The sequence below is a fragment of the Artibeus jamaicensis genome, unplaced genomic scaffold (genome assembly GCF_021234435.1).
Source record: "Artibeus jamaicensis isolate MK-2021 breed Jamaican fruit bat unplaced genomic scaffold, CSHL_Jam_final contig_685, whole genome shotgun sequence".
Classification (NCBI taxonomy): Eukaryota; Metazoa; Chordata; class Mammalia; order Chiroptera; family Phyllostomidae; genus Artibeus; species Artibeus jamaicensis.
Window position 1 is genome coordinate 28,195,358 of NW_026521924.1, and position 21,663 is coordinate 28,217,020.

General features: G+C 49.3%; 1 protein-coding gene across 1 annotated transcript in view; it reads right to left on the reverse strand.

Annotated features, from left to right (window-relative positions):
* Nucleotides 1-3,411: 3,411 nt before the first annotated feature.
* B4GALT5 (beta-1,4-galactosyltransferase 5) overlaps nucleotides 3,412-21,663 on the reverse strand; it is a 65,308-nt gene continuing 47,056 nt past the window's right edge. Inside the window, exons 2-9 of the mRNA XM_037167147.2 lie at nucleotides 21,199-21,333; nucleotides 13,501-13,614; nucleotides 12,451-12,575; nucleotides 11,445-11,561; nucleotides 10,656-10,843; nucleotides 9,622-9,744; nucleotides 7,356-7,457; nucleotides 3,412-6,561 (exon numbers count right to left, since the gene is read on the reverse strand). Coding sequence (XP_037023042.1) covers nucleotides 6,414-6,561; nucleotides 7,356-7,457; nucleotides 9,622-9,744; nucleotides 10,656-10,843; nucleotides 11,445-11,561; nucleotides 12,451-12,575; nucleotides 13,501-13,614; nucleotides 21,199-21,333 — 1,052 coding nt within the window. The 3' untranslated portion in view covers nucleotides 3,412-6,413. The remainder of the gene's footprint in view (nucleotides 6,562-7,355; nucleotides 7,458-9,621; nucleotides 9,745-10,655; nucleotides 10,844-11,444; nucleotides 11,562-12,450; nucleotides 12,576-13,500; nucleotides 13,615-21,198; nucleotides 21,334-21,663) is intronic.

Below are 21,663 nucleotides of genomic sequence, written 5' to 3' on the forward strand. Positions count from 1 at the left end.
GGGGGAAAGGCTGTCTTGCCCAGGGCAGGCCAAAGGTCCACCCATCCGTTCCAAGACCCAGCGTCCCTCGGGGGATCGGGGACCGGCAATGAGACAGTCTCTGACTCATGGGAAGCAGCCTCTGTTCTGGCCCAGATCTGCCGGGTGGGTCCGGCCGTGGTCACTTCATGGAGCCGTCCCTCCTCCGGAAACTGCCCTTTCGTAGGACAATTCGGTTCATTCCACCAGCATGTAGGATGTGCTAGTCCTTTGTCCCGGGAGTTTCAGTTCTTGGACCCTCTCAAGTTGATCTGCTTATTTGTACACGTGGATTTATGTGTTCGTTCACTGGGCTGCATGTTACAGGGTAGTGGAACATTGGAGACAAACTCCGTGTCCATCGGGAGGGGAATAGCTAAAGAAACCACTTCCATCCGAGCACAGGGTCACTCCAGGCAGCCCGTTCAAGGGAATGAGACAGGTTTATTCATTCTACAAATACTGATGGAGCACCTACTATGTGCCAGGACCAGTCCTTGGCACTGGGGTTAGAGCAGAGGACGGAACAGTCTCCGGCTTCATGGGGAACACATTTCAGTGGCGTTGAACGGAGAACCAATAAAAATATAATGGGATTCAAAGTAAGAAATGTCATGAAGCAAAGGAGAGGAGAGAGGGATGTGGCATTTCGCAGTGTTTGTGCACAGCCCCTCTGAGCAGGTGACATCTGAGCTGCACTTGAAGTCCCTCAATCACGAAGAGGTCGGCAAGAAATCCGAGGATTAAAATGCAAAAGTGATTACAAGACGATGCCTGGGTTTTTCCTAAGTGCACATTACCTGTCCCTGTTTCCCTGTTAGAGACATTAGCCAAACGGCAGGCATGGAAGGGAGAGAGATTCAAAGCATTTCTCCGTAAGCAAAGCATTTCTCCGTAAGCACGTCCTCCTGACTCGCCTCTACGGTGGAGTTGTGAACATGGTTGGTGAACCACAGCTCCTAGTGCAGGAAGAAAGTCGGGCCAGGAGCAACTTAGAGATTCAGAGCGTGCACCTTGGGGTAGAAAGGCCTGGCGCTCACAGCCACTGGCTCTGGGGCGTCTCATGACTTCAGGCAAGCAGTGGCTTTGGTGGCTTCTGTGCCTCAGCCCCAGAGCATGAAACCAGGGGATTCTGTTCTCCACAGGGTCATTTGGCAATGTCTGGGGAATTGGGGGGGTGTCACAATGTGGGGGGAATGCTACTAAACATCCTGTAGTACACAGAGGACTGCAACCCTGCCGCCCCAGCTGGATGAAGAACTACCCAGCCCCAGTCAGGAGCTGAGGACGAGGAACAGTGCTCTGGAAAAAGGGGCAAGGTCCACTTTGTAGGGTGGACAGCCAGCTAATTGTGTGCAATGTGCTTAATTAGCACAGCCCCTGGTGCAGAACAAGGACTCAATAAATGAGAACTATTGACTGCTATTTTTATGACTGGACTTCTCCCAAATTAAAAAAAAGAAAAAAAGAAAAATTGAGTGGGGAGGAAGTGGTAGTACCTGGAGTCCACTCAGCTGACCTTGCACCCCAGGACTGGACTGCAAGAGGTCCTCAGGCGTTTTAACAGCAGCCCTGGTCTCCACCTGCCATTCCTACTTGGTTCCTCATTCCTCCTGGGTTTCTGCTTTTCTAGCCTCCCTCCCTGTCACTGGATGGGGACCATTCCTGCCCGACTGTCCCTGGCCTCTTGTATATTCAGCTCTCTTTCCCCGGTAGGGACATCCCTCTCTGGTTCAAAGAACACCCTCAGGTTTCTTTTGTTAGAAAACCAGCATTGAAACCACCAGCCTTCCATTTCGCCCCCTTCTCAGGAAATTCAAGAGCCTGTGCCCATCGTCACTTTCATTTCCTCCTTTCCCCGGCCCACTCCCCCGCCCCCCAGTTCCGAGAAATGGCTCTCGCCACAAGACCCACGCCCTCCGCATGGCTGGTCATTCATCAGCGTTCACTCCTCATCTTACTCCTTCCCTGCATCCTTGCACATCTCCCACGAACATCTTGTCCCTTGACTTTCCAGTCCTGTCCACTCCTGTTGCCCTATGTCTCTTCCTGTCTGCTCGGGTCTCAACTGTCATTAAGTGAAGATCTCAGAGGCTTGGGCCAAGGTCACGTCTCTCCACCCTCCACACTGCCTGCTCTACTCAGCTCCTGAGTAGCCTCACCGACTCCTAGATCTTCACTGATGTCCAGCCACACTCGCAAATCTATCCCTGATCCCACCATTCCTCCCAGTCCCCAAACCGGAACATGGACCGCTGCTCAGTTGCCATTTCTGCTCCGCTGTCTCAAGACTCCCAGACCCTAATACATTTACAACTGATTTCACAATCTTCCCCAGGTACCTGACCCGACTCCAGTGCCCCTCTCAGGAAATGGCCTTGCCATCCATGCGAGGGGGAGGCCAGCAGCTTGGGGGTGGGGGGGACCCCTCACTCCCACAGCAACCGTGCCCAGACCCTGTTTCACCCCAGCACCCCTCCTCTCCTCCACACGGACCCACCTAACTGGCCCCCTGCTTTGACCCTCCACAATCCCCTGCCCTCCCTGCAGCCGGTGCTCTATCAGAAAGTACCGTCTGATCACGTGACACTCAGCCCTACCTGCCGGAAACCCTGGGACCCATTGCTCTAAGGGCAAAATCTGAACTCCTTACCTTACCGCACAAGGCCTTCACCAGGGGTCTGGCCCATTCAACTCCTCGGCTGAGATGCCCGGTGAGCACCCCCTTTGATCTCTCTCCAACCCTCCCGGCTTCCTGGTCTGGCCGCTCACGGCCTGTGCTGCTTGTCTCTTCCCAGCTCCCCACCGACCTCAGGGGCACCTGCCCTACCAGCCACTCCCGGCCCACAGGTACCTCTGTTACAGCACATGCTGAGGTTGGAGTCTCAATCATACCCTCCACCTGGGGGTGCAGGGAAAACAGGACAGAAAGCTACGACACCAACCCCGTCTTACCGCTCGTCATTGTATCCCGACACCTGGGCCCGCAACGTCACACTCGTATTTGTGAGTGGTAAACAGTCACATGGTTACAAACTTCGTGCAGGATCAGGCTCAGGCTCAGGCTCAGGCAGGCAGTGAAATCCTGGACCCAGACCCCATCGATCCTCACCCTCCCCTTCTCCCCAGGGGGTCTTATTCGACTTGGGCATCACCTGGGCTAATTCTCGAGCGAAAACCCAGCTGCGGAAGGAGGACGGGGACCTGGAGAGCGCAACTCGGTGCCGTGCTTCTGCCACTGGGGCTGGTTTTTTTTTTTACTCAGCTGGCCTGGATGTAGGGGGCAGGTGGGCAGTGAGCAGGGTGGATGCCAAGGGCTTGAAGGAACACAGGGAGGAGCTCAAGGCCCCAAGAAGCCAAACTGCCCCAGACAAAGAAAGACGACCCCCAAGGTTTGGTTCTTCCATATGTATTTTTTACTGAAAAAATCATTCATAAATTAACATACAAAAATGTACAAACACATGAGTAAATAATGTAATGACAAAGGACTATCTTTGTGAAAAGTTTTTTTTTTTAAAACATCTTTAGATTTCAGTGCAAAAATGTACCCCCGGCACCTCTTAGAACAAGAGCAAGCTCAACAAAGCGCAGTGATGGGCGTGAGCTGCGCTCCATGTCATCGTCACTGGTGAGTGGATACAATCGACCACGTGGCTGTTGCTCAGCTACGAATGTCTGTGCTGGAGAAGCTCTAAGAAGAGTCCCTATAATGTCAAAATGAGTATTTTTGCAAATAACTCCCCCCCCTTCAAAAAAAAAAGTGTGAAAGGAGCAACCTTCCCCCGTCTGGCAATATTCCAAGACAAGAAGGATTTAAGGGGAGGGGCACACCCATCAGTAGCCTTAAAAGAATTTCAGCTGCCACAATACACGCAAGGTCACATTTGGTTCTTATTGTTATTCTTCACTTTTTTTTAACATGAGAATTTCACACCACTAACAGCACCGGGCTGAGCTGGGTGCTTCACCGGCTTGGTTCCCCAGACAATGCTCCACGGGGTGGGTGAGCGACACCCAGGGCACAGGAGAGATTCCACACCAATGACACAAACCTACGCACGGCTACAAGATCATTTAAGCAACCTGATTTCTGAGACCTTTTCTTTCTGTTCTCTACTCGGCACTTCCTTTTTTAAATCAGGTGTTAGCCTTTTGCCAACATCTGGTTCTTGGTGGAAAATGGGTTGATAAAAAAAGCTTCAAAGAAGATCCCTGTTCAACACCTGCCAAGTGTCAAGCAGTCCGTCCTGGCCAGTTCTTCCCAGTGGCATCGTAGTTTTGTCTCACCGAAAGCAGCTCAGCCTTCAGCGAGGAAAGAGGGAAAGAGGAGGAGGAGGGTGGGAAGCGCACAGGGCCAGCACGGAGGTCTGGGGGTACGCAAGGGAGCAAGGGGGAGAGCAATCGTTATTGCTGTGTGCATCAGAATCAAAGGAAAACCAGACGGACTTCTGTGTGCAATGTTCCCTTCTGAAGGTCTTTTAAAGCATGAAATTCTCAAAATCTTTTAAAACATATGATGCAACTCACCAGCATTTTCAAGGGCAGCAGCCTGCTCTCTCATGCAAGCTGGTAAGAGCTTTGCAATGCAACTGATTTTCTAAATGCCACTCTATTCTTCAAAAGAACGAAAAACATGAACAAAAATGAGGCCTGGCCAATCACTCCCACAACTTGTGGGGATCATATGTCCATGGGACCAACAACATGCATCGGAAAAAACCCAACCCACACGTGTTTACACAAATACACCCCTACACGCACATCCATGTAAACCATGAAAATTAAGAAAGTTGAAGGCAAACAAGGCAATTAAAAAAAATATGAAGTACTCTTCAGAAAGTACTCCCAATCATGATCTATAAATACGTTTTATGGAAAAGGAGAGGAAAAACACTGGCATTGTTCACAATTCTGCAGAAGTCCACAGGGACTGGCGAATCGAGGGGTTTGGCGCAGGGGAAAAAGCAAGAGGCACAAACTCAAACGCAGTTTACAATCCGACTTCCCGAAGCGCATGGGAGCAAACAGCGCGAGCGGGCTCTCGCCCCTGGCACCCTGCCGGCCTCATCTCGGAGCTCTGATCGGTCTAACCTGCAACCCCGCTGGCCCACCGCACACACGCAGCGTCTGCTCCCGGGCGAGCTTCTCACGGTTTGACCGCCCATTAGTTCCGGGGACTAGTTAGTAATGTTGGAAACCAAAAGGGAAATACTTAGAGGAATCACTGAAGCTAGTTGGTACTTTAGGCACAGATTTCAGAAATTGTGACCACATTCCACAGGAGAAAAAAAGAGAGAGAGAGAGAAGGAAAGACACCACCCATCCTTCCTCTCACAGTGATGAAAAGACAAAGCAAAAGGCCAGAGCCCCGGGGGTGCAAGCCGGCGGGCCCTCCCCCGGGGGTCTGCTGGGAGCAGGGAGAGCAGCTTGCTGCAAAAGAGCAAACTCCTGCTTCGCAACAGACTGCGAAGAGAGGTCCATGCCCAACAGGGGCGAGAATCCACAGCAAAAGTCAAGAGCAAGACCTTGGAAGAGGGGATGGATGGTGGCAGAGGTCAGCTACCAGTGACCAAGATTGGACTCGTTTGTTCTTTTGTGACACACCCTGAATCCACTCCCTTCCAAAGTGACAGCAGGTTGGGAGATATACTCTTTCATTGCATTTTAACTGAGATCCTGCATTTGCCAACCAAATAAGTGATGTAATAATATAAATCCTCAGTTTGAATTGAAGCCAGCTATAAAATTAAATTTAAAAAAGGCATTTTACATGGCTTATTTACAATTAATTATACTTCTTCAAGAAGTGATTGTTACATGTCTATTTATCTTCCCCAGTCCCTCCCCTCCCCCCTCAACCCCCACCCAAAGCAGGTAATTTTTTTTTAAAAAAATGAAACTGAAGAGAACACCAGAGATGGAGAATGGTGTGTGGAGTTTCATTTCTCTTCCTGAAACACAGCTGCCCTGTGGTGGGTTTGCCTCTTCGCACCGAAGGCCAAGAAGCTCCCGAGGCCAACGCAGGAGCCAGCTCCGGGACAGGCCCGCCGCGGGCTGCGGTTCCGGTTCTGAGATGGGGGCTGAGGTGGGGCGTCGGGCAGGAGACCGGGCAGAAGAGCAGCAGGACAGACGTCGTCTGGTGAAAAGAGGAAGCCAGTCCCGATGAAAGCGGCACCGGAGCTTGCTCCCTGGGTCTCGGTGGGTCCAAATGGCGGGTCTGAAGGGTGGGGGTGTGCGTGTGCCCCGCGCACGCTCCTCCCTGGGCCCTGCACCTTCCATCGGACGCTGTGGCCCTGCTTCTCTGCCCGGGGCGGAGGCCAGGGACATGCCAGTGCCATTGGTCTGTGCGCTCCACGGTGGTGGGCGGAGCAAACACACGCTCCCTCCTCCTCTCAGTACTCGGCCACCTGAGCCAGCTCGGGTGTCAAGTTGACAGTAATGTTCTTATACAAGGCGTCGTACGTGATGTTTGCGAAGTAGTTCAAGTTGTTGAGGCCGTCCAGCCCTTGCCGCTCCTTGGACTTCCTCAGCAGAGCGTACCTGTTGGCGCAGAGGACAGAGGTGGCTCTGAGCAAAGGTCTGACCCCCTCCCGACAGAGGACGGGGCAGGCAGACCACAGGAGAGCACACGTGGCGGGGCACCAGCCATTCAGCTACTCCGCAGTCAATGTTATTATTATAAGAAGTACCTCCTATTTCATGGAAGGCGCTTTATTTACTACATCCTTCCCTTATCACCCCTCCCCCCTTAAGCAAAGGAGGAAACCAAGGCTCCTGGTGCTAATGGCCTGGGGGGTGGAAGACACTAACACAGCAGATGGGATGGTCGGGTGTCTGTACCTGGTGCCTGTTACTCTGTGAAGACAGAGTTCGCGCCACCAGAATCGGCTCTCTGGGGGCCAGTCCTCCCTCCCCATTAACGAAAGACACAGAGGGCCCCCCGGAAGTGCAGAGATGTCCCTCGGCCCCCTCAGCGCCGGAGCCTGCAGGAGGGGAGCTGAGTCTGCTGTGACACGTAGTGTCCGTCATGAAGACCTTGACCCGAGGGAACTTGTCTCCCACTCTCTGAAGGCTACCGAGGAGATTACAAAGCTTAAGATGTAGAACCAGCGATTTCCTTAGAAACTCTTACAAAGTTTTCCCCAGTCCTCTGCTGTCCCCCTGCACGTCTGCCTCCCAGTTACGTTAAAACACAGGGCAGCTGTCAGAACAGGGCCCGGAGAGCGGCTGAGCAGTGAGGCAAGGGGTTGGCACGGGCTCTGGGACACCTGCAAAGGCGAAGTACAGCTCCTTGGACTTGGGCATTTGTGAGAGGAATAGTAAATGGCACCCACCTTCCAAGAAACTGGACTTCTCCTCGATGGTGATGAGGGATGGACTTGTACTTCCCCGTGTTGCCTTCCGGCCGGCTCACAGAATAGCCCGCGTTCTGCACTCTGTCCGAGACAAAGAGAAAGGGCTTTCAGGTACCGCAATCAAGTCCTACAGGTGGGCAAACCTAGGCCGAGGGTGGGAAGCCCAAACTGAACAACGGGGCTTCTCTGTGTCTACATATTCATGCACATTTCCTGTATCCTCTGGGTAAGCTCGTGGCTTTAGAAAAGAAATCTACAATACTTAACAGTTTTGAAACAAAACAACAAATTCAAAATGAAACCCAAAATTCTTGAGGGTGAGCATCAACACGGGCTCTCAGCAGGTCCGACAGTGGGTGGTCCCCGCAGACCAGTGCACACACACTCGCTCTCCACGGCTTCCTTGGGTCCTATGAGGACGACCCCTCTCCTGCCCCCCACAAAACAAGTCAGCAAAGTCGGAGCTGCTGTGCAGTTTCCCTGCTTCGGGTCGAAGTGAGGTCCCCGCCCACCTCCCCCATCCCTATGGAGATGAATGACTTTGCACAACAATCTCTAGGTGTAAAACTTCACAATGTGTGAAAAGCCACTACAAGGGAAGCCGAATTTGGAGGAGGTGTTCAGGATATTCTCCCAACATGATACAGATTTCCCGAGCTGGGTTTACTGGTAACTCCACAGGGCTTGAAGAAATCATTAATGGACTTTGGATTCTGTGTGAAGTTTGTGGTCATTTTCACCTCATTTCAACATCCTCCTGACTCCAAGTTACTCTCTCATTCGATAAGTACACGTGGAGCCTGGAATTGTGCAGGGTGCGGGGGGGGGGAAGCCAGCCACAGTTCCTGCACCTAAACCCACCCCTCCACCCCGAGATTGGGGGAGAGGGCGATGAGAATTGCACCAGATGTCCTGGGAGGGATCGGCTGGATGCAAGGACCAGTCAAACCAGTTAAGAATGTGGAACAGCTCTTCATCCTGCTAGGTCCCTAAGAAACCAAAATTAAAAGGATGAGATGCCATTTTTACCTACTGGATTGAACAAGAATGGCCTGGAGTGGCTTTGTCCCGTGCAGAGGCCGTGGGCCACTGCTGAAGAGTCAAAATGTGGCCCAAATGTAAAAGGCTGTTTATCTCTAAGGCGGGCAGTGGTATAAGAAAATGGTCATGCAGGGATGACCATAACTGAGTAACGTTAAAATCAATACATAAACAAAAGAAAATGGCGTGCTAGTGCACCACTGGTCAGAATCTTCCTGCAATCTTTTTTGAAGGAAAATTTCACAATCGCTACCAAAATTGAAAGTGTGTTTACTTCTTGACCTGGCCGGATAGCCCAGGTGGTTAGAGCGTCGTCCCGATACACCAAGGTTCTAGGTTCAATCCCCGGTCAGGGCACATACAAGAATCAACCAATGAGTGCATCAATGAGTGGAACAACAAATCAATGTTTCTCTCTCTCTACCTTCTCTTTTTCTCTAAATCGATAAATAAAAATGAAATGAAATACAATGAAGTGCATTTAATTCTTGACTCTGTATTTCCACAACTAGGAATTTAATCTAAAGAAATACTGACACGTGTGAACAAAGGATATTCAAAACTGCAACAACAGAAGAGAATTAGAAGAAATTACTGCACATGTACACAAAGCAATACTACGCAATGTTTAGGAATAAGGAACGTTACTTTGTAATTAACAGCCAACACATACTTTCTTGTTAGAAGCCAAGCTAAAAGCCAAGCTAAAACAGACACAAGGTGGCAATTCCTTTGTTATTCATTCCTTATTAAGCTGCTCTTTACTTACTCCTAAAAATATCAGTGTACACCACTCGGGGGATTGTTCACATACAGCCGCACAACACAAGCCTCATCCGATCTCCCGGACAAATCCATGTGCGGAGCACCAACATCCGACCTCCGGTTTGGGGAGGTTTCAGTGAGATGTATTGTGAATGGAAAGTACATGCAGATTTCAAAGATTGAGTGAGAAAAAGGAATGTAAACTATTTCATTAACATTTTTCATTAATTACGTGTTGAAAGGACACCATGTTGGATACATTACGAGAAACACACTGTTAACGTAACTCATGACCACATCGAAGTTAATTTGCCCTGGGTTTGTTTTTTCTAAAGCTTTGGGAATGTGGCTCCCGGCACACCCTGCACTGTACCCGCCTCTGTCCCTGCGGCTCCGCCTGCGGGAGCCCTCCCAGAAGACACAGGGGCAGGGGCCGTACCTGTTCCACAGGTCGTCGTCTTCTCCACCCCAACCCCAGAAAGCATTAGGGAAGCCGTTGATTTTCCGAAACTGTTCCACTGTTAGGCCGCTCACTCCGCCAAAGAACTCAGTGTAAGGAAGCCTAAAAGGAGACGTACAGCATCAGTCCTCTGCGCGCGAGAGCGTGACTTTTTCCGGAACAGGCCACCTCGCTGGAGAACATCGTCTTAAACAGAACACAATGCTCTCCGCGCCACTGGCCTGAACCATCTGAAATTGTTTCCTCGTGCTGAGATGCATCAACCCGAGTAGCTCATTGAGTTTTTTTTTTTTTAAAGATTTTATTCATATTTAGAGAGAAGAAAAGGGAGGGGGAAAGAGAGGCAGAGAAATATCAATGTGTGGTTGACTCTTGCACGCCCCCAACTGGGGACCTGGCCTGCACTGGGAATCGAACTGGCAATCCTTTGGTTCACAGGCCAGCACTCAATCCACTGAGCCACAGCAGCCTGGGCTCATCGAGCACTTTTTGTAACAGTTAACCGAGACACACTGACATGCTGTACAATTCACCCATTTCAAGTGCGTAACCCAGTGAGCTTTTTAGTATATTCACAGGGTTGTGCAACCATGACCATGACCCATTTTAACGCATTTCGTTACCCCCAAAAGCAGCCTTGGACCCACTGGCAGGTACTCAGTTCCCCGGGTTCCCCCAACCCCACGCACGCAGCCACTATTCTCCCTCCTGTTTCCACAGATTTGCCTATTCTGGACAGTCCGCGTAAATGAAATCATATAATACGCTGTCTTTTGTAACTAGTTTCTTCCACGCAGCCCGTTTGCAAGGCTCACCCACGCTGTTGCGTGTATCGGGACTTCACGCCTCTACCCTGACAAACGGCACTCCGTGTGAATATACTACATTTTGTTTTTATCCACTCATCAGCTGATGGGCATTTGGGTTGGAGCTAACGGGATTTAACGGGATTTGTCATCTGCATCTCTCACCATCCTTTTAGATTTGCTTCTTTAAGAGGAAATGATACTCACAGATACATATACTTATCCAATTTAGTTGCAAAATGCCTTGGCATCTGTCCACATCCATAGTAGTTACGGTCACTTTCTGGTATGTGATCCACGTCGTGAAAAATGAGGCAGTCCCAGTCCAAGTCCTTCATTGCTTCTTGAAAACCGACGTTGAAAAGCATGGCTCGGTTGAAGGGCTGGGTGCCAACCTACAACAGCAGAACCTTATTTGCAACAGGGCTCCTGAAGCAAAGTCGCTGCAGCCTCAGCCCAGCCTGAAGGAAGCTTATCGACACCCGCTGGGGACCTGCACCACATCCCGCCTCACCGACACGCCAGCTGCCTGACCTCTGGCCTCGATGTCCTTAGAAATAATATGGGGATAATGGTAAAGCCAAGTTCCTCTCTCCCAAGGCTGCTGTGAAGGCAGACGGCAGCTAGGAGATCACCCAGCCCCAGGAGAGGGAAGGGAACACACGGCAGTTCCTGCTTACAGCTCCCCATTGTTAGGGCATCTCCTGGGACCCGAGACACCACCCAGTGCAACTCCGGCAGGACCGACACACAAGGGCCCTTTGTTCAGGGTAAACAAAGTTCCACCCTGGACTCAGACCTGCGCTATTGACCGAGCGACATTTCAAGGAGCAGCACAGAATGGCTCCCCATTTCCCCTCCCCCCTCAGGATGACTCAGTGACAAGATTTCAGTTTACAGGCGCCTCAAACTGCGGACGGGCGGGCTGGCTGGAAGTCCACGCTAAGCTGCTGCCTCAGAAGGAGGAGGCCAGGAAGGAAAGGACCGACCACTCACTTGCTCGATCACGTAAAACGCGAACCGCAGGCGCTGGCGCTGGAGCATGGGGATCAGGTGTCTGAGCAGGACCGGGAGGTGCTCGTGGCGGTTCCGGAAGGGGATCAGGATGGCCACCTGCAGGGGGTCGGAACAGGGGGGCTCCCTGTCAGTCCCTTGGCTCCTGCGGAACCGGTGACCAGCTTCTGGGGAGCCGCGCTGGGAGGCTGCCTCGCCCTCAGCTTCCTCTAAAGGAAGAACTACTCTGACAAGTTGACCCCTGGAAGTTGGTGGCCCCTGGTCTTACACACACCACACGGTGCACGAAGTGGGCCCGCCGAGTGGACTCGTTCTAGACCAGAGCTGGGGGAAGACATACATTCCACTACACGGTGACCCGGCGCACAAAGATCCATAGATACATGTAAACATACAGCTAAAACACACTTCACAAAACAGCACTTCCCCTTACAGTGTGCAGCGAACTTTAACACAGATACAGTTACTGAATGATGGTCATTAAATTGATTTTATGTTCCTAGCCGTGGGCGGGAAACTGTCTGATCTGCTCTGATCATGGCTGCCCCATGATCAGACCTCACGGAGCTGGCCCAGAATCCGCACTTTAAAATCCTCGCCACCCAGCCAGCTCTCTCCACTTCTCACCCCGCTCAACTTACAGTAACAGTGGCGAGGAAGGCAGGAAGTGCTGAATTTGCGAAGAGGGCTTCTGTAAGTGTGCCATGAAAGACCCACCAACCCCCGCCCCTGCTCACAACGGCCCTGTGAGGAGGACAAGAGGGGCCTGCCTGCTTGGTCATCGGAAGGATGCAAATTTCTGTGGCTACAGAAGAATCCTCAGGGAAACACATTCCTCCAGGACATTTTCATCAAATGCAAATACTTTTCATCGGGCAGCAGGAAGCAAACTGCACAGCGTTACAGTCAGTGAACCCCGTGGTGATACGAAACAGGGGCAAGTCCCAGGTGGGCTTCCTGGTGCTTCAGGTCCGACGCCACACCCTACCTTCCATCGGGGCACGCAGTCGGAGGGCGTCCAGTGACCTCCGAGCTTGATGGCTGGGTCTTTGGAAAAGAGTTCGTGAATGGTATCCATTCCAATTTCACTCATGTTTATGTCCACTGGGCCCTCTGTACAGAGAGAGAGAGAAAAAAAAAAGTGAGAGGCCGGAAAATGGCAGTCTTTCCCCCTGTGTCCAGGCCTTGACTCGCTGGAGAAGTTCAATGTCTTTTTAAGCTTTATTGTGATAGCTTTTAATAGGGGCAGGAGTCCCTTCCTCTGCTTTACAACTCACTACATCTCAGGTCACCACTACTCCTGGGGAAAGAAGCCAATCAAGAAACTAAGACTTTCTGCCCAGGGCATAGAAAGAAATCAAGACCAAGTGTAACAGCAGCTGAACTTGTCAAAGAGGAAGGAGGACAGCAGATGAGCCTGGAGCCATCTCAGTGTGCTCCTGAGGCTCGCATGGACTCAGTGTCCCACGTGATTTCCCAGTGACGCTGGCTGGCCATGTCCAAACCCAGAACACGCATCATCTCTGACTTAAGAGAGCGGAACTGAGATACAGAAAAGGGGTGATACTTTGTTGTCACTGTTTTAGATTTCACGTGGGATTCCAAGAAAGAAGGAAAGAAGAAAGAAAAGATCCAAGAATTTTTTTTAACTAGTACTTTGTTAAGAAAATAACTTCTCTCACATCAAACGAGTTATAATTAGTGTAAGAGTTATACTCTATGAAGCTGGTTGCCTATTACTTTCTCTAGGACGTGTTAATAGACCCCAAGTTACAAGCAAGGGGGAATGTGCAAAGAACAGAGGGAAAAATGTAGAAAATAGCACCAAGAACACGAGTGACCCTGCAGAGGGGCTGAGGGAGGGTCGGGACACCGGTGACTCTCACAGTCCCTGTCCCCAATGGCAGGGAGGAGCTCCCAGTTCTCTCCAAAGGCAGACACGCCGAGACGGCAAGGACACGCTCCCTCTCATTCTACCCAAATAAAAAGGCAGCAGTTTCAAAATAGAAGACGATAAGCAAGCGCTCTCTCTACTCACTCATGGAAGGGAGCCTTTCGGGACAGGTGTGGTTTGCAAAGTAGGTGAAGTCTTCAGGAAGAAAGGTTGTGGTTTGTAGGAAGGTTTCGCTGTGGTTCAAGTCCAAAGGATAATCTAGAAAGGGAGGAAAAACAGGCAACTCAGTCTGGTGCACATGACCAATGAAAGCTGCAGTCTCAGGGGCCCACCGAACACGTTTTTTCCTTAGACATGCTTCTTCATGAAGCAGGGCGCTGGACTAGCTCTTCCCCGCGGCTGCAAATTTGAACTCATCAATGCAAATGTTAACCAGTTGATACCGTTTCAACCAGTGTTTCTATTCTTGCTGATATCGCAGCTTTCAATGCACTCAGGATACAGTCAAATAACTCCACAGTGTAACTACGAAAACAGCAGTGCCCCTGTGCCTTGTTCTCTAAAGCAACTAACCTCACTTCTGTCAGCCGACGCTCTGTTAGTTATCCCCATTCCCTACGTGGTTAATCACAGTGCTCCCATCTTAGGCCTCAGTCGCACCTGCTGACTCCCCACTATGGGAAGGAGGATGGCCCTCCCTTCCCCCCGCTGCCCCAGCACACACACACCCTCCCCATCCTCCGGTCTCCTAGCGGTCATATATGATAACAGTGACTAGGACGCTGTGTCTTTAGCCTTCAGATTGTGACGATTCTATGGATATTAATCATAACTGAGAAATGCAGGGAGTTATAATTACTTTTCCTTCCTTTCCCGGGTAGTTTTTTTCCTGGAGTAACTGTCTTGTTTTTCTGTTTGCCAAGTTTTATATGGGGTTAAGGACTGACTCAACACCATGCCCTTTAACACTGCGTACTGCTTAAGACGCTCACAGGCATCAGGTGTTCTCCTAATTCCATCCTGCACAGAAGGCCAAGGGCCTGCCGCCCCACTCCCATCTGCACGGGCCGTCCTTTGCGCTGACAGGCAGATGCTGGGCCGGGACCTCCCTTCTTCAGTGTCCTGGAGATTCCTTCCCCCTTTACTGTGCTGAACCTTGTTCTCCCCAAGTTCAATTCCCCCCTTTTTCTCACTTACTGGAGCACAACTCTAAGAAGGGGAAATGGGAAGTGATTTTGAAACTTTGTATATCTCACTGTTTCTCTCCCTCTTTGTTCCTCCCTCCCCCCTCCCTTTCTCTAAAAATAAACTAACTTTTAAAAGCCACTTAAAAAGAAAAAAAGGACTGTGCAGGTGCTGTCCCACTGCCTCTGGATTCCTCGGGTCTGTTAAGGCCAAAGCCACTCCAATCCCTGACTCTGATCAAAGGTGACCAGTCACGTCTCTTTGTTCAGAAAACTCCATGCTGCCGTGCCTTGCTAGGGGTCTGCTTTCGCCCGCTGTGTTGACCACGCCCTCTTTGATGCCCCACAATTTCCTCAATTTTGCTGAGCTCTTCTTTTAATGATCTTTTCCGCCGTCACCTTTTTAATCCCAAAGAGTCCTTTTCATTTTCTAAATGGTCGCTTCTTACAATAATGTTCTTATTTCACAATTTGCTATCCTTCTTCTCTTATCCCGAAGAATATGTGTTATGCTCGTTCTCATATTCCTCTCCCCGCACAGGTTCTTCCAGCCTGCTGCCTCGTGTCTGTTTCACCCCCTAGCTCAGCGACCCTCGGTCACCTGCTAATACCAGAGAGTGGGGCACTGACCAGCTACTGGAAGGGTGTGGATTGAGGTCCTTCATCATAGGGTGTTCTGGCCAGAAGTTTGGTTTAGTAACTTCCCGAGTCAGTATCTTTGCGTCTTTCCTCTTGGCCCAGTCATATGGCCCAGAGAAGCCTATTCCGATCTCCTGCCACCACAGGACAGTCTTGGCTACAAGCATCCTGGACCTGAGGACACCTAAACCAAGACAGGTGACCCCAAGCTGAGGGACCCTCTGTGTACCTTCCTGGCAGGTTATTGTGTCTCCAGTCCTTTGCCAAGACAGGGAAAGGGACCTGGGAGTCTGACCGCTTTTCAGACGGCTTCTGGCCAACCTCGATCTAAGTTGCCACCTTTGTTCTTATCTCCCAAAGTGCCTGAGGTTGCTAATTTCTGAACTTCTGGAAGATTCTAGGGTACAACCTGGGGAGGGCGATGGCTTTCCTTCCTGCCACGTTAGCAATCCCTTTTGGGGGGTCTGTTAAGTCCTTTGTGAGTGGCCCCATCTGTTTTCCAACTTCCAAACTTTTTTGCTGTGATTTCCTTTCCTGTTCTCTTCATTCTTAAGGGTTTACAAGGTACATATGTACACACACACGCAGCACACACAGCTCTGTGGTGTCGTTTCGTGGGTCTTACGTGTGTGAAGCAGACGCCTTTTTCCTAGGGTGCTGCATAAAGGGAGCCCCTTCCCCCTCTGGTTTCCACGGGTGAGGAAACTGAGGCGCCACACGTACGACTGGCACGGGGAGACTCGGCCGGCCCCCGGCGGGGAGCCAACGAAGCCCAGGCCAGCGATCTTTCCATCCACTGCGCTATCTTTGCAGAGTTGAAAACTTCTCACCAACCCTTTTAGATCCACGCTGGTTCTATGAACATTAAAACTTCCTACTCAAATTCACTGTGCACCCTGACATTCCAGAATCTCCAGCTCAGATGCCTTTTAAAAAGCACTATGAGATGGTTTCCAAGAACCAAGCTGCCAATACAGTGAACCCTTTCACAGGGGCACAGGGCTGCCCATTCTGCAAGGACTCAGAGGACGAGACTCGATGAGAGGCAACTTGGAGAGGACTGTAACAGCCTCTTAACAGGGACAGAAAGACACAGGACTCTTTCTGTCCTTTTGAGTTGTGGCTTTCCTGAAAAAAAAAAAAAAAAAAAAACCCTCTACACCTGCATTTATATAAAGACATAAGCCAAGTCAGCATTAACCCCAAAGGTAAAATTACATTTACATTGAAGTTAGTCCAAAGTTCTCAGTTCACACATGCACACCTGTCCCAGGTTGAGGCTTTTTTTAAAGGTATTCATTATCATATTTTGCTGTGTATAATGCGTACTTTTTTGCCCAAATTTTTGAAGGAAAAATAAGGATGCGCATTATATGTGGGTAGTACTAATTCTGTACCCACGTAAATGTTTTTAATTATTTTATTTATGATTACGCATTATAAGTGTAGCTCTAGAAAGCAGTAACAATATCTGTATGCAAAATAATACCCTGGAATACACTACTCGGGTTTGTCTCTAAATATAAATAAATAAATAATTGAATTAAGAAATCAAAATGAAAGACTTTTTCTTGAAAGTCTGAGCCAAAACTGTAGCTGTGCAATAAACTCCAGAGTGCATTCTACACAGCAAAATACGGTAACACTTCAAAAAGCTCCGTCAAAACCCTTCAATACCCATCATTACTCTGGATGATTCTAATTCTGCTTCTTAATGACACACATATACTCTTCTCTTTAGAACAGCATCACAGTAATTACCTTTTCCTAGAAGGCAAAGAAATTCCCAGAGGTATTCTAATAAGCATCTTCTTAAGCAAATCCACAAAAAAAAAACCCCAGAAGAGAATAATAATTCTGGGCAAGGACAATGACAGGAGCAAAAATAAAAACAGAGTCAGCAGCAACAACAAAAACACGTAGCAGAGGAGACACCCTCTAACTTTAATGACCCTATTTTGGGGGGTTTAAAGTCACACCCCTCAGGCACTGACATAACAAGCCTGGTAGCAACTAGCACAGAGCAAAACAGGGCAAAACAAAACATCACCTACTTTTTTCCTCTGGCTACTAACTAAATAGTGTCATTATTAAAAAACAAAACAAAACAAAAAAACCTTACCCTGGCTGGTGTAGCTCAGTGGATTGAGCGCAGGCCTGTGAAGCAAGGGGTCACCAGTTCGATTCCCAGTCAGGACACATGCCTGGGTTGCAGGCCAGGTCCCCAGTGGGGGATGCATGGGAGGCAACCACACACTGATGTTTCTCTCCCACTCTTTCTCCTTCCCTTCCCCTCTCTCTAAAAATAAATAAAATATTTTTTAAAAAACCCTCAATTACACAACTCCTGAGTGGAAGTCCTCCATAATAAGCCCTGTAATAGTCGTCTTGGGGGAAAAACTTCTCAAAACCCCTAATTTCCTCATTTTTCACTTTAAGTTCTGGAGATACAAACTTTAAGGAAGTGAAAGAGGCAGAGGGCATTAATTGCTCACAGCCTGGCAGAACTGCACGGTTATTGTGGGGCCCAGGTCCCTTGTCCGGCCACCTAGGAATGAGTGGACCGCATGCTGACACTCCACGGGGACACCACGCCGCCATGTCTAACTCTCCTGACACGGGTGACGGAACTGCTGCAAGAAAACAACCAGCTTGCTGGGTGTCCAAGGCCGCGTGCAGTTTTACTTTTTCATTTAAAGTCAATCTCTTCCCAATCTGGACAAGTTCTTCGAGCAAGGAAGGTGGAAGGGCAAGAAGGCAGCTTGTTCCCACATCTGTACAATGGGAGAAGAGCAGACATCCTTCCACCTGCAGATCAAATGGTCCGCTTGTTCAACTTGACCCCATACCAGTGGCTGAGCAGCTTTGGTTGCCATCATAATCATCTAGAAGCTTTAAAAAGTCTTAATGCCCAGGCTATGCCCCAAGCTAATTAAATAAGAATCTCTGGGGACAAGGCGTAAGCATCAATATTTTATAAAGCCCCACCACCCTGGGGCTTCCAATGTGCAAATCGGGACGATGGGGCCACCCCGGTCTGGGGTGTGGCAGAAACCCCACCTTCTCCCTTAGGTTACCCAATCTAGCTGAGCAGGGTGTGGGAAGTGCTGTCCCAAAGACTCCAGGAAGAACCACCATTTCTCCCTCCCACTGAGAAAAACAAACACACACTCGCCTCTCTGCTTAAAAAATGCAGAAACCGGCACATGTAGGGAGATGTCACAGGGACAGTATGATATAAAGAGTCAGCACCCGAGAGTCAGCATTGGTAAGGCCGGTGCCTGCAGCTGTAGGCCAGACACTCTCCACCGACCGACGGTGCTACGGTGGTGCTAGGCCGAGTAGGCAGAGAACCGCTTAGAAATGAATAAAAACAACTGGCTTTCACTGGATACATTTTCAAAGAAATGCTACTTCTTTTTTCAGACTGGCTAAAGATGTGTCAATAATAAAGATGCCCATCAAGACGGTAATCTCAGGATTAGATTACAAAGCTTTAAATGTGTTTCCTTGTTAAATCTATTCACTCAGGCACTCAAAATAATTTACTGAGTGTCTCTTGTGTTCCAGGCAGTGCACAAGGCACCAGGGATACAAAGACGACAGAGGCCGTGAGGGCACTGCTGGGACTTGGGGGTCAGCAAGTCCCAACTCCCCTGCAGCATCGTCTTGTCACTCCTGTGTGCTTTGTCCCCTTCTCCCCTAATTTGGGGACACAGTAGTTACCTTACTGAGTTCTTGTGAGGATTCCATGCAATAATGCAAGTACAGTGTCTAGCATAACAACACAGTCCCCAACGGCAAAGACTTCCAATTTATAAGGGAAATAGTAACACATTAAGCACAAAATTATTACTTCAACTAGAGGGATGGGTGATGGGAAGAAAGACTTTGGTGTAGGATAATTGGAGAAATGCACGCAAAGTCAAATAATAATGGGTCCCTGGACATGCCACCCGAGGGTGCCAGTCCCTTCTGTGCTCAGTTTTCATGGACAACAAGCCCTCGGGGAACTAACGAGACCCCATGTTCAAGATGAGCCGGCAGACAAGCCAGACAGAGTGAGTGGTGACGACCCGCACGCCGGGTGCCACACGCCATGAGCGGTGAACAAAAATGGGCTCGGCCTCCTCCCGTGCATCTGGGGGGTGCACGCGCTCCTCTTCCAGGTTCGCAGCTCTGGCAGTTTGTCCTAAGACCACAGTTTGGCTTAAAAAATTTTTAAAAACCCTCTGAAAATTGATTATTTGCTCTTTAGAAAAAGAAAGAAAAAGAAAAAGGAAGTACTAAAGCATATCTGGTTTGCTAACTAGGGCCCTTTGTTGCTGCCAAGCTGGCCAGCAGGATAAATTGGCAGATTAAGATGTGGCCAATTTGTTTCAGTTTTTTAAAATTATTTTTTAAATTAATTGAGAGACAGAGAGAGAAACTTCGACCTGCTGTTCCACCCATCCAAGCCTTCGCTGGTTTGTTCTTGTACATGGCCCAACCGGGGATCAAACCTATAACCTCAGGGTACCAGGATGACACTCGAACCAAATGAGCTACTGGCCAGGACCAGGAGGTGGTCAATTTTCAAGACTTAACTTCCCTTTGAGAGGCAGGGATTTCTCTTGAGTTCTCAATTACCAGAGACTAATTCTCACATGCAACATTCCCCAGTTGAGCTGTGCACTTAGAACTCACTGAAAAAGGAAGGACCAATTTGCAGAAATGACTATCTTTTAAAAATATACGTGTTTTATGATACTAGGCTTGAGCGAGAGCAGTTAAGAGGCCACAGGAAAGCACATCAGTCCCCAGTGAAAGAAATACAGGACTAATCCCGAATGCTGAGCAGAATAAAACCTCAGAATCTACTTCTAAAATGAAAACCATCCCCGGCTAGACTGGACAAGCCCCACGACGAGACGAGTCCCACTGAACCATCTGGAAGTACTTCCTTTGTTCAATTTTTGGAAGAGTTAAAAAGAGACATAAAAAAGACAGCTTTCCGTCACAGGTAAAGAACTGCCTACGAATATAGTTTTATAAAAATAGTCAAAGCCATGATTCAGAAACAAGTTCTTACAATATATTTTAGGCAAGCCATCCAACCTGTGTTCTTTTTTCCTCTTTCTGTAATTAGGGCTTATAAAATAATGAAAGTGCAGGTAAAACTTCCAAAGATGGGGGCAGAGATGCCCCCTCTTGGGTCCATCACTGCACTGTTTAGCCGCCCAGTTGGCAGAGCCTTTTTCGGGGCGGAAGGAGTCGGACCACCAGACTCAGCCACGGAGCTGGAGCTGGAGCTGGACCTGCGGGTGAAAACGGCACCTGACTGGGGACAGTAACCCAGGTGACCTAGAGAACTTCCTCCAGAAGCCACTTTTTAATTTGTGGAAACCGTCCCGAATGACACGATTATTACAAGATAAAAGCTTGTTAAGCATTCATAAATAATGAGTCCTACTGGGTGGAACAAGTTCAAGTAGAGTCCAACAGAAAGAACTGAGTTGGAGCGACTCTCCCCGGGTGGTGACCAGGCTGCATCGGCTCTGAAAACAACAGGAACCGTGTCTTCTCCAAACAAAGAACAGAACAAACGCAAAGAACAGAACAAACCAATCCCCCAAGTACCAGGAAGTCCAACCAAGTTCTGGTTTTCCTTGCTGGCTGCAGGGATACATTTTTGTGAAATTACTTCCAGGGACAGCTCTTGGTGCTCCTATTTTGCTGGTGTCCTCAAATATGCTTAATTTGCCTCCTGGGGGCAGCTACCCCCCAAAAGGGGTCTTCCCTCCCCAACCCTGAAAAGTATTAGGAGCGACAATGGAGTCACACGGCCACACTTCGCATACTTCTAGCAAAACTAACAAGGATTCATTTTGCAAGAGCTTCTTGTTAGTAATAAGGTAAGACTCAGCCAAACCTTCCCCTTTTACAGTATACTTGTTCCATCGAAGATAATTACTTGAGCCGAATTTCCTTCTCCGGGGAGGAGACACTCTAAGCAGACCACGTCTTTACTAAAATATACCTGAGTCGTTCACGCTGCTGTTCCTCTTGGCGTAAGCGCCGCGAACCACCTGCTCATACACCTGAGCGCCTATTGTCCGCATGTTGTCCCGGATCAGGATGCCTTGAGCCTGCATCATGAAGAGGTAGGTGTTCACTGCGGAGAGGAGAGAGGAGGGGAGACACAGGTGAATGCCAAAGCGGCCATCGGAACAAAAACACACAAAAAGCCACGTCACTTGGGGTCCATTTGTTTTTAACCTCTTTCAGCTCTAAAGCCCTACAAATGCTACGACTGTTTCCCATACTGGGTTCAATGATTTCAGGACACTGGCAGGCATTGTGTTGCTAGGAGGACTGAGGGGACTTTCTGTCACTATCCAGTGACATTTAAAAACCATACATTTAAGAAGTACATTCCACCAGGTCTTCAGATACCTAATCTGTATTCTCGCAAGGTAATGATCAGAAAGACCTTTCTGGAGCA